At 45.1% G+C, this 12,412-nt stretch overlaps 1 protein-coding gene across 1 annotated transcript in view; it reads left to right on the plus strand.

The window, feature by feature from the left end:
• Window positions 1-1,271: 1,271 nt before the first annotated feature.
• Window positions 1,272-12,412, plus strand: part of UGCG (UDP-glucose ceramide glucosyltransferase) — a 34,716-nt gene continuing 23,575 nt past the window's right edge. The window contains exon 1 of the mRNA XM_074931752.1: window positions 1,272-1,620. Within this exon, the coding sequence (XP_074787853.1) occupies window positions 1,523-1,620 (98 nt within the window). The 5' untranslated portion in view covers window positions 1,272-1,522. The remainder of the gene's footprint in view (window positions 1,621-12,412) is intronic.

A 12,412-nucleotide genomic window follows, 5' to 3' on the forward strand; every position in this document is an offset into this window, starting at 1 on the left:
GTGGCTCATTTGCATGCAAGGCAAGAGGGGGCAGATCCTCTTGTGCTCATTTACAGGTGAGGCGAGGAAAAGGGCAGGCTCTCCTGGACTCATTTACCTGTAAGGCAAGGGGGGACGGTGTTTGGGCGTTTCCCTGCCTCGAGCGCCCCCCCTCCATCATACGCTAATTACTCCTATGCACAGTCACACCACAGGAGGATTTATATGGCTCTTGAACACCTGTTCAGCTGATCTAACCCCTGACCTTCTGTGCAGGTGCCACGCGTGGGGGTGGTGGTTGTGAAGCCCCTTCCTCACGTAAACTCAGCGACTTGTTTTTGCTGGGCAACCTAGAACCTTGTGTCCTCCGGCATGAACCCGTGGCTTTCCGCACTGTGCAGCCACAATCCTTGAGGCATTAACTCTGTCAGTCTCCTACACTATTAGACAATCAGCAGAAGAGATAAATTGATGTTTCTGACACCAGATCCAAAATGCTAGTGTAAACTGTAAAAGCTGAACAGCAGTGCTGGGAAGTTTCTTCATATGAATCCCCTCAAAAAGGGGGCAACACCACAGTAACAGAAATTACTATAAATACTGTAACCAGGTAAAGGCAAGACTATATGGCTTAGATGATTAGTGAGAAGCAACAGACTATTCCCTTAACTGGACACTAGCCCAAGTCTAGCCGAGGCTGGTAGTCACCAGGTTGCTTTACCAGTGCCTGGCTGACGGTAGCTGCAGTGTGACTGCTGCATCACCCCAGTCCTCCCGGCCGATGGTGCCTCTCAGGGAGGATCAGCACCACTGGTGCACACCTATGCTGCAAGTAGCAATCCTATCCTGCAGCATTTGAAGTCACGAAGAAAGCTTTCAGACTCAAAAGCCAATAAACAAACAAAAAAATAGGCTACGCAGCCCTATCAGCCCATCTGTGCTAGATCAACTCGGCAACAACCGGCTGACCCGAGCCCTCCTTCTGTGGAGGAAGGCCAGCGGCCTCCTCAGCTGTGGTGACGAGGCCTTGGCTGGGCAGAGAGCGCCTGGAGGAGCCACCAGCAAAGCTTAAGGCCAAGAGCTGCCGCCTCCGCCGCTCCCGCAGCCCTTCTCGGCGGCCGCCGGCCCGGGCCCCGCCGCCCGGAGGGGGGCGGCCCCAAGGTCAGGCAGCTGGCGGCGGGGCGGGCCGCGGGGCCCAGCCCGGCCCCTCGAGCAAGGGAGGCGCGGTAACGGCCTCAACCGCCCGCCCCGCCGCCCCCGCCACCCCGTGACTGCCCGCCCCGCCTCTCCGGGGCCTGCGCCTGACAGAAAGGCGGGGGCTGGCGGCGCCGGCAGCAGCAGGCCGGGCCGGGGGCTCCTCAGTGTGCGAGCGGCGGGCGGCGCGGAGGCCGCCGGACCGGTGCAGCAGCGGGAGGAGGCGGCGGCGGCGGCGGCACCGTCACCTCGAGAGCCTGTCCGCGGCCGCCGCCGAGCGACCTCCTCTCCCTCCGTCTCTCTCTCCCGCTCCGCCGCCGGCTCCTGCTCGGGCCGCCGCGCCCCGGGGATGGCGGTGCTGGCCCTGGCCCTGGAGGGACTGGCTATCTTCGGGCTCGTCCTCTTCGTCGTGCTCTGGCTAATGCACTTCATGTCCATCATCTACACGTAAGCCTGGCCGGGGCGGGGGATGGTGCCGGCGCCCTACCCTCACCCCGTTTCACCCCACCCGCCCGCCATCGCGCGAGAGCCGACCCGCCGCGGAGGAGCGGAGCCGTGGGCCTCGACCCCCGCACCGCCTCCCCGGCGGCACCGCTTCGCCCCCTCTCCCCGGCTGGGCTTCGGGCAGGGAGAGCCCCCCGCCTCCCCTGCCTCCCCTGCCCTGGCGCGGGGCTGTCGGGGCGCACCGGCGGGCCGCCGGGCGGGCACCAACCGCCCCTGCGCCGCGGCCCCCGGCCTGAGGGCCGGCGCCCATCCGGGGGCCGGGGGGGCTGTCGTGAGGGCACAGCTGCTACCCTGCCACCGGTCCTCGGGTAAAAGCCCTGCTCCGTAGCTTTCGCCGCCTGCTTTTGCTCCGTGATCTTGGCTTCTTTGCCTTTAGTGGAGCTAGGGAAGGCTTAGGTTTTGTTGTTTGCCGATGCACCTGTAAAGCGAGCCTTTACCGCTGGTGGTGGGAGACCAACGTGCACAGCAGTTATAAAATGTGAGCTTTTGGGTGCGCAATGAGGGTACAGCAGAACAGTCGAAGTAGCACAGTACTCTCTGCTGATCAGACAGATATTTAGCTGTAAGCACACTTCTTTTTTTTCCCTTGAGAAGTAATGGTAGTACTGGTAAAAAGAAGTGTAAATGTAGTGTGTATTGACCCTCTTGATAACTCCAAGGAAAAATACTTCAAGAGTTTGTGAGGAGTGTTTGCATTTTGGTGGCTGACAAACAAAGCAGGTTACTGCTTGAGCTTGGCACAGGAATTGTCTGTGGCTACGTGGGGAAATGATTAAGAACGCACCTCTCTTTCTGTAGAAGACTATGTTTTTACTCTCTTAAATAAAAGGCCACTGTTGCATCACTACAGGGATTAGAAAATATCTGAATTTCTGTTTGCTTTGCTTATCTGTTCTCCTTTCTTGCTGTTTCACATGCACAATAGGTATTCGATAAACCCTAGCCCTAGTCGAAGGCAAAGCTCTTCTTGAATGTGTGGGTGCTAGAGATTTGCTTCTACTGCCCTTGATCATGGTTACCTTGTTCTTTTTTTATGTGAAATCACTGATAAACTCTAACAATTTTTCTGTACTCTAGTTGGGTTGCCTTTAGTTCCGATTTAGTCAGATAATTTTTTCTTGAAAACTAGTTGTATGGATTGTCTTGGGCACAAATGGCAGGATTTCAGTACTGGGGAGCTGCAGGGGTGCCTAGTGCAGGGAAGAGACCATAGACTACTGTGGGCACAGCTGATTCTGGACAGCTTTGAGGCTGATGAAAACAGCCCATTACATGCTAAAACCTCAGCCTATCAGATGAGCATGTGTGGTGCTGCTGCTCATAAATCTTTGAGAAGAGTGGCAGCTGCGAGGGGCAGGAGACACAAATGGAGATACGGAGAAAGACAGGCAAGAGGGTTAACAGTAGGAAAAAGAATGAGATACACTGAGACATGAGAGGAGAGGACAGAGGAGAACCCTAGGAAGGGGTCACTGTTGGGTGGTCCATGCCAGAAGAGCTACACATGCGAAGGGAATGCTGCACACTGGAGCAGGGGCACTTTTAAATGGACTGTGGGCAGCCAGTAAACCATGCCAGGGCAAGTATGCATACCCCTAAAGGGACTGCCACCCGTGGGCAACCCATGTTAATGTGGGAATACCCTGGGGGAGTGCAGCCCGTGGGTGGCCCACCCCTGAGGAGGCTGTAGCCCATGGCAGACCCATATTGGGACACAGACTGCTAGAGGGATTGCAGCCTTTAGGTAACTCACTCCAGAGCAGATACACCTGCTGGAGCAGAGTAACAGTTAAGAAGCAACGAGCAGTGGAGGAAAGTAAGTAAGAAGGAGGGCGTGGCAGAAAAAGCCTTGCGAATTGACCCTTGCCTCCTGCGTCGCCTTGCTGAAGGGCTTGGGAGAGACTGGGTGTAAGGGGTGGAAATGAGAACAGTTCAGATAGGTGGGGAGGAAAGGTCTCTGGCTGAAGCTGAGCCTGGAGAAGGAGTACAAAAGGTGCTTCCCTAGAAGTTTGTCTTTTTTTTCACTCAGTATACCCAAATTAGCAATAATTTAAAGTAAGTAGAATTCCCTAGTTGAGATTGTTTTGCCTGTGACAGTAATTGGTGGGGAATGCAGGTGACAGCTGCACCTGTGGCTTGGGCCTGGAGTGTTGGCAGTTATGTGCAACTTGGAAGGAGTTGTGGTTTTTGTTATTAGGAACTTGTGTTGCAGATGTATGTATTGTGTGTAGGGGAGTTAATACAAACAATGTGTTAGCAGATGGAAAACTTGCTAGCTGCAAAAGGGATGGGTAAGAATTGGGTTGGTCATGTCCCAACCTTTGAGACCCCTATGAGAAAGTGTGTTTCTGGTGAGACTCTCAAGGTACTGTCTTGCAGGTCCAGAGCCAGGAGCTGACTGTATTTGGCAGAATAATGGGCTGGTGGTAATGGGAATTTAGGGTTCAGTGTGAAAAGGCCTTTGTCTGGAGGTGAGCAGCTGGTAGCACTGAAATGACCAAATTGCAAGCTGTGCTGCCTTGGCAGGCTGCTGTGGAGGAGCTTCCCCAGTTACAGTGATTTGGCAGGTCTGTGGGAATGGGACCACCGTTCCCCATAGTGTGATCACACAGCTGCCCTTTGCTTGTAGTGAAATTAAAGAAATGCTGGACACCTAACTACTGCTATCCCAGAGAGATGTCCTTGCAGTGTCTGTGTTGGTGCTGAGAAACTGGAGCTGGTGGGATATAGCTAATGACTGGAGAAAGCACTGCTCTGGTGAGTGCGGAGCCTGTGCTCCGTGTAAGCACTGTTCTGTGCAAGGGAGAAGGGCTGTGGGGTTGTCTGGTGGAGTGTGAGGAGGAATGGCCTGGTCCTGTGAGCAAGAGACCCTTGTGAAGAGAATTAGTAGAAGGATTACTGTCTGTGTTTGCTTTAACTACTGGAGCACATTTATGGGGAAGGGACCCCAGATAGATGGTATCATTAATGCCATGGCTTGAAAACTGTGGTGGCTGGACACTCTCACTAGTGCCTCTCATCTCCATAGATACTGTTTTGCCCTGGACAGCAGGCACAACATGCAGCATTCTTTCCTAGACCACTGAGGTATGAAGGGATCTTCACTTACTAGATGGAAACTCCTTTTTTGATGTAGGTGGGAGGATGCAGTATTAGAGTAGAACTATTAAATACTTTTTATATACTGAAAACTGCTTATACTGTACCTGTTACAGGAAGTGAAGAAGATGAAACTAATTAGTCTTCCTGTTTTTTATTTATTGTCAGTGTTGGTTTTAACATTTTCAGGTCGTTGGAGTAAGGGCTGTTTGTCCTTGATCTGAACTAGTGGGTTGGAAGGGCTGATATCTGCCACTGGATTACTAAGATAATGTTGAAACATGTTGTGGCCTAGGCAGTCCTCCTCTTCTAATTCCCTATTGGTATTTTAGATGTTTGATTTAACAAAATACTTGGAACATATGTGAATTAATTAGATAAATGGGATTATTCAGGAAAGTAAGCTTTTTGTCTTGAAGTGCTGTCAGCAGTTGTAAAGGTTAAGGTCGTGACAGCATTTCAGCTGTGTTGGTTTGTGCTGTAATTGCTTTAGAAGATGCAGGGTTTGGATATCTATGGTATTGTGCAAGATTTCAGTTGAGGAAGAGTATCTTCCAGACTGCATTTGTAAAATCTGGTTCTTGCCACCTCTTTCTCCTACTACCCTTAACCACTTGGAATGGTTTTGATTTATAAATAAGTATAGTGGGATGTGTTGATTTCATGCTCCTTTGTCCTGGTTTAGGCAGGATAGAGTTAACTTTCCTTGGGCTGAGAGCGAGCACAGCTAGAGGACTGGGCCTGCATTGGTCATTGGAATGTTCCATATTGTGTGACATCATGCTCGGTATATAAGGGGATGTGTGCTTTCTTGTTTTTCGTTTTGGTTTCCCGGTTGGTGGTAGGATTTCTGGTGTGGTTGGGATGGCTGCCAAGAGTGGGCTCTGTGCTGGTTGGTGAGCCACTGATGTATTTTCACCAGTTTGGACTTGCTATGTTACTGTTGTTTTGTTACTATTACTAAATATTTTTTTCAACCTACAAATTTATTTTTTTCCCTTCCATATTTCACTGGGGAGGAAGGGGGGAGAGTAAATGACTGGCCTTGTGGTGATTGGCTACTGGCCAAGTTTAAAGCATGACGTCCTTTAAAATAAACAGGTGGGCTACCAATGAGATGCAAATAGCCATACTGCTAAGTCAAAAGGCCAATTTTTTATAAATTGTCTAATGTATATGATTATGAAATGGGTCTTGGTTTGGTGTGCTCTCAATAATACTGAATCAGTGAAGTAAATGCAATAAACATGGACCAAATAGCAGGTTTTTATAGCTAGTAATTAGATGAAGTGCAGTTTGCATATATTACCCTTCATAGTAAGGCTGTGGTGTTTGACCCGTTTGAGATGCTATCCTTCATACCCAAGTTGGGACCTTGATTAAGACCCTTCCTTGCTTGCGTATAGGCTCTTCATTTGGAGTTGAGACACCAAATGATCCAGTAAGAAGAATTCAGTTTTTGAGTCTGATGTACTGACTCTGAAACCATCTGAAGTTGTGTAGTTGTATGGACAACCAAAATGAACTTTGAGAATTAAAATGAAATGTGTATCTATATCTGAACTAGAAGACTGTAGGTATGATGTGCTAATAAAGAAAAAGTATTTATAGTATTGGCTAAAGTGTTATTCAGGAAACTAAGGAGTACATTTTGAAATATTATTAGTGTATTAAAATAGTTATTTAATGATTCTAACTTACATTCTAAGGACATGCAAATAGTGAAACAGAAGTCTTAGGACATCAGGGAAAAAGTAACAACCACCCCACCCCAGAAAAAAAACACAGGTAAAGCTGTTTTCATGGGTTTATGGTACTTTAACATGTCTTGTAATTCTGAATCCCTGACTAGCAAGATCTGTGGCAGTAGATTTGCTGGTTTAGCTGTACTTCAAAATAGATTATTCTAGTTTAATGATAGGAGCTTTCTGAACATGGTGTGCCTCTTTCTAAAATAAAGCTGGCAAGCAAAGCCTGCAGAACTTAGAAGATGCCTTATTTAAGCATAATCAATCTGATCTCAGTTTCCCTACTATGTCTTCAGACTTAAGTCTAAAAAAAAAAAAATCAATGAAAGGTTTTATATTTTTACTCTGAATAACTCGTTGATTAATTCAATTTGAACACCAAGTAGAGGTGTTTATTGTAAAGTATTCTGGGACTGAGGAGAGGCAGTAGAATGGCTTTTAAGTCAATTCAGTCTTTTGTGACTTGAATTCAGCATTGCCTCTGCTACAGAGTTCTTAGACAGTGTTGGGTAAATCTCTTAAACTGTTTATATCTTGCTGCTTTATTTGCCTGGTCCACAAAACATGGAGTTGATGTTCTAGTTTTGAGTCTCCACTGTTCTTTTGTCCGTGGCAATTCTAATTATAACACTTAATGTAAATCACTTTAAGGGATCCACAGTCAGTTGATACTGAGATTGGTCATTGTCTTGGTTCCTAGATGTAGTGGGAAGAGCAGTGCATGTCATTTAATTGATAAACATATTGCTGGGTTTTGCTTTTTAAAATCAGTTGTCTATATGTTATAGCAGTCAATGAAGAAATGAATTCTGCATTTATGTGGCATTTGGATGTAACTGGGTCCCTTGTGCTTTGTCTGCTGAGTAAAACGCAAGACTTTCAGCAAGATATAAATGTAATAAACCTGAACGTAACTAAAAGTAATTAATAGCCTTAGTGTAATGCATATGTACACAAGGAGGAAATTCAGTTTGCACAGATGCATAAAACTCAAATTTCCTGAAGTAGATGTGCAGTGTTGAAGAGCTTTCTAAACATGGCTTCCAAACCTAAACAAAAAAAAGCCCACATAGCTGATGTTTAACTTCTGTTCTTTTGTTGTGAAGTCTTTTTGATATTTTGATTAATAATATATTACTGTATAGTAATTGTGACATTTCATTCTTAAGAAAATAACAATTCTGTTTTTCTTGGCTCTATTTTATTGTCTTGTCACCCCGTTGTTCTCTTTGTTCCCTCCCTTGTTGCTCAGTCCATGATTTGTGTCCAGGCTTACCCTGCTCTGTTCTCTGACCTCTCTGCTTGTCTTCTGTCATCTCCTTTTGACCTTTTTTCTTGTTGGTGGGCCTGTCTCTTCCTCTGAACTGTCTTACATTTTCCTCTGTAAGTGGCAATAGATTGGCTAAAGTAGCTGTTAAGAGAAGTAGTAGTTATACACTTTGGCATCATAGGATTGCATTTTCTTTGGTTCGTGGAAGTGCTTCAGGGCCAGTAGTGTTGTAGATACGAGCCAGGAGGGGATGTAGTGTAGATCTAATTTAAAAGGCAGTCTTTAGAGAACTTGTCTGTTACTATCAACTGTTAACCAGGTGTAAGTGAACTAAGACTTTGATGGAGATAGTGCAAATACTTGTTTCTGAGAGTAGAGGTATCCTTCCTTCCTGTTGATAATCAAACTGAAACAGAAAACAGAGAAATTTGGAGCTCCAGGAAGTAGCTAAAGGTGTCTAGCACATGCAGAATGCTCTATCTCTTCTTGGGTTTGTCTTCATTCCTTAGTTGAATCTTTACTGAACTTGAACCACTTATGATGAAATGTTCCATGCAGGTTGTCTACCTCAGGGTAAATAGTTTTTCCAGTTACATAGCTGACAAGCTTGATGTAAAATGTTGGTAACTTTAACTTAGATTGTTGTCTTTGATCTTGTATATGTGGAACAGGGAATGGAGCAAGCTCATGATCTATATTAGCAGCCTCTTTCTGCAAAAATTTAGAGGGTTAAAAGAAAGCAAAAATGGACTTGAATGCTTGACCATAAACTGGAACACTGGAGATGCATGAGTGGGGAAGTTATTTGAGGCTTGTGTTTGATCTTGGGCAACTTTTTCATCTTCCTGCTTTCAGTAACCCGTCTCCCAATAGTCCATGCATTGAGGATGGACCCCACTTTATGCAGAAACCTTAACGTACTTGCTGTGGGTCTTACATCCATATAACTTGATGGGTTGATTTTAGTCAGCAAGTGAATGACAGTGTTGTAGAAGAGGCAAATATGAAGGATAGCAATGTGAAGATATGAGGAGGAACACAGGAAAATTATGGGGTATGGGAACACACAAGTGGCTGAGACTTTAACAACGTAGAGGCAGAGGTGAGTGTCAGTTTTTCACCACTGTGAAGCAAATAGGAGTGCTTCAGACTGGAAGTGCCTGTTAAAGGTTCAGTTTCAACCCACTGCTCAAAGCTTCAAATTTCAGCCATTTGCTTTATGCATGGTGCATGGTTAGGGTAATAATAGCTTGTGATAGAAGATGGAAACCATTGAAGGGATGGAAGTTTGAGATGCACAAAATCATCAGGGGTCAGTGCTGGGGCCAGTGGTGTTTGATGTCTTCACTAATGACCTGGAGGATGGGACATACCAACAAGTTTGAAGTAGCAGGACTGGCTGATACACCAGGTGGGTGTGCTGCCATTCAGAGGGACCTGGACAGGCTGGAAAAATGATCTGACAGGAACCTCATAAAGCTCAAGAAAGGAAAATGCCAAGTCCTGCACCTGGCAAGAATAACTCCAGGTATCATCACAGGCCGGGGGCTGACTGGCTAGAAGGCAGCTTGGCAGAACAGAACCTGTGAGTGCTGGTGGGTGCCAATTTGAGTATGAACAGCAGTGTACCTGTAGCAGCAAAAAACCCAACAGTATTCTGGGCTGCATTGCTGACAGGTTGAGGGAAGTGATCCTTCCCCTCTACCCAGCAGCAATAAGGCTATGTCTGGAGTGCAGTGCACAGTTTTGGGCTCCCTGGTAATAAGACATGGATAGACTGGAGCAAGTCTCGTTTAGGACTGCAGAGATGACAGTGAGACTTCAACATCTGCCATAAAAAAAAAAAGGGGGTCAAGAGCTGGTACTGTTCAGCCTGGAGAAGGCTTGGGGGGATTCCCATCATTGTGTGTAAATACCTGATTTTGAGGGGTGGAGGGGTGTGAAGAAGACAGGACGCTTCTCAGTGGTGCCCAGTGACAGAATGAGAGGCAATAAGCACAAATTCAAATGAAAGACGCTAATTTTAAACAAAAGACTACTTCCATGGTCAAATACTGAAACAGGCTTTCCAGAGAGGTGGTGGAGGCTCTATCCTTGGAGACAGGAAAGGCTGGCTGCTCCTGAACAACCTATTCTAGTTACCTCCACTTTGAGCCAGAGGGTTGGAGTAGCTGGTCTTCAAAGGTGCCTTCCAACCTCTGTTGTTCTGTGATTTTTTTTTTTTTTTTTGGTGAAAGATGATACCCAGGCTCTTGCCTGGACTATGATGGAGCGGTAGGCTGAGAAGGAGGTTGTGTAGAGGATATAAATTGTGTATATTGCTTACTTTAAACAGTTGGAAGTTTACTTGACACTGTGTAGTCACAAGACTTAAATTTAGGTAATCCATAGGGGAAGACAGATCTGGAGAAAGCAGGAATTAATCTGAGTTATTTATACTAAGATTGTGGTTGAATTTTTAAATTACAAGATTAATAATTAGGGAAATAAAAACAATGCAGAACACAAAATCTGAGAGTGATAACAATGTGGCAGAAAACCCATAAAGTTGGAAGGAGTTAGGGAAGGTAAATTTTTTTAATAGTGTGAGTCAGGAGGGTAAGACACAGACTATAAAATTTGGAGTGACAGTAGCGGCTCTGAACATGTATGATTTAGCAGAATGCAAGGAACCAAAGCCTAGATTAAAGACTGTTAGCTGTAGATTTAAGGAGAGAAATTGTGGCAGACTGGATAGTATGCTGATGTTGAGAAGAGGGAGGATGGTGCAACAAATGTGGCAAGTGGGCTTTAAGAGCAAACCACATCTGTTTGTGTGGTTTGCATGGAATGGGAAGATAGAAAACAACATTTAGAGTATTGAAGATAGAAAGGAAACGGGTTGGGTTAGTGGAGCACATGGAGCTCTTGGAGGGCAAAAAAGCATTTAGCCTTGTATGTCAGCTAGAATGGAAGAAGCAGAACAGTGGAATGAGGAAGAATATAATCTTTTTGTCAGGGTATGAAGATTTTGAAGAAGTTTTAAAGAAGCTGAGGCTTTATATGAACCATGTTTCCATAAAGGCATAACTTTTGATTAAGGTGAGGGAGTAGAGTGGTAGATAAATGACTTTAAAAATTAATTGGTGAAATTTCTGTTAGAACTGCTCTGTGGCATGCTAAGTATGTAACTAGTTTTACTGGTTTACCAAAGTACCTTTCATTGCTTGTGTCCATTGCTCCCTGGGAACTGCATAATGCGAAATAGTGCTGTTGGAGTTCACTGGGATTTTTACATTTTAACTGAAATGAGGTTCTGTGGTTTTGACACACTTAATATTCGGTTTGCATTTTACTGAAGACTGTGGTTTAAAAAAATGATTAATTACTTTATTGTGAAAAATGTTTTGCTGTAGATCCAAAAAAACCTTTTCATTTCACTAATTGCAAGGTCAGTAATTTTGCATTTTCCTAAATATGTTGGTTTTAGTAACAGTTGATGAGGACCTAGGCTAGACTATACTCTCTCGTAACTGGCCTGGGTGAGTTCATACCTTGAGTCAAATTATTGAAGTTGTAGCATGCATACATAAAGCAAGTATTATGCTGTTTGGATGAGTAAGGTAAAAGCATGTTTACAAGTGTAGACAAGGCTAGAAAGCCAAAGTGAAGCATTGTACTAAGTGAAAGATTAGGATTGTCTTGGCAGTGCTACTTTCTGCTTTGGTATTGTATTTCTTAAGGCGGTTTTTGAACACTTGGTAGGTGCTTCTAGTGGACCAATCTTTTTTTTCATTAAAATGGCAGGATAACTAATAATGTGTCTTTTTTACCAATTTGTACTGGTAGTTGGTTTGGTCTGTTTTAGACCACTTGAATGATTGTCCTGCTCTTCAGAAACACCTCTTTGTAAACCAAGACTGTTTCAGGTTTTGCCCCCTCCCCTGCTCCTCTCGGTAGAGCTCATCTCACCTGTGTCAGGAGTACAGTCCATGAGGAGGAATTTGTAAATGAAGTTAAACATTCATTTTCACATTGTTTGCAAGTGTCCTACCTTTATTGTGTTTGTCTTGAGGTCTTGGTTCAGTATACCTGTATAGTAATGAGTTCCTGGGTGACTGCTGCTTTGGTTTGATAATAAGTTGGGTGCTACAACTCACTATGAAGCAGATTTCTCTAGTCATGCACACCTTGTTAGACCTGGCATAATTAAGCTGCTGAAAATCAGATTTTCATCAATGTACTGAGCTGTTATTGCTATCCTCAGCACTTTCTGCTGAAATACTTCTTTTAGCTTAAATCAACGTGGGTTTTTTTGCAAACTTTAATAAAGGAAGATTCTGTGTTCAAAAGAGGTAGAAAACTTTCAGACTTATCTCCTTCATGAGAACATGTGTCTTCAACTGTTCAGTGTTATAAGAGTAGCAAATAGAAAGTGCAGAATTCTTCATGCCTTCATCCTTATCTCTCTATGATGGGGTAGGGGAGAGCAGGGAGTAGACAGGATTTTCAGACTGCAGGATTGCAGATCTCTGGGATTTTTTTTGCAGTCCGTATAGAAGACAGGGGAAAAGCACAGTATGAGGTGGTATCGTGGGTGGTTGAAATAGTGTCAAGGGTTGTACTTGCTAACCTTTTG

This window comes from Athene noctua, chromosome Z (genome assembly GCF_965140245.1).
Source record: "Athene noctua chromosome Z, bAthNoc1.hap1.1, whole genome shotgun sequence".
Taxonomy (NCBI): domain Eukaryota; kingdom Metazoa; phylum Chordata; class Aves; order Strigiformes; family Strigidae; genus Athene; species Athene noctua.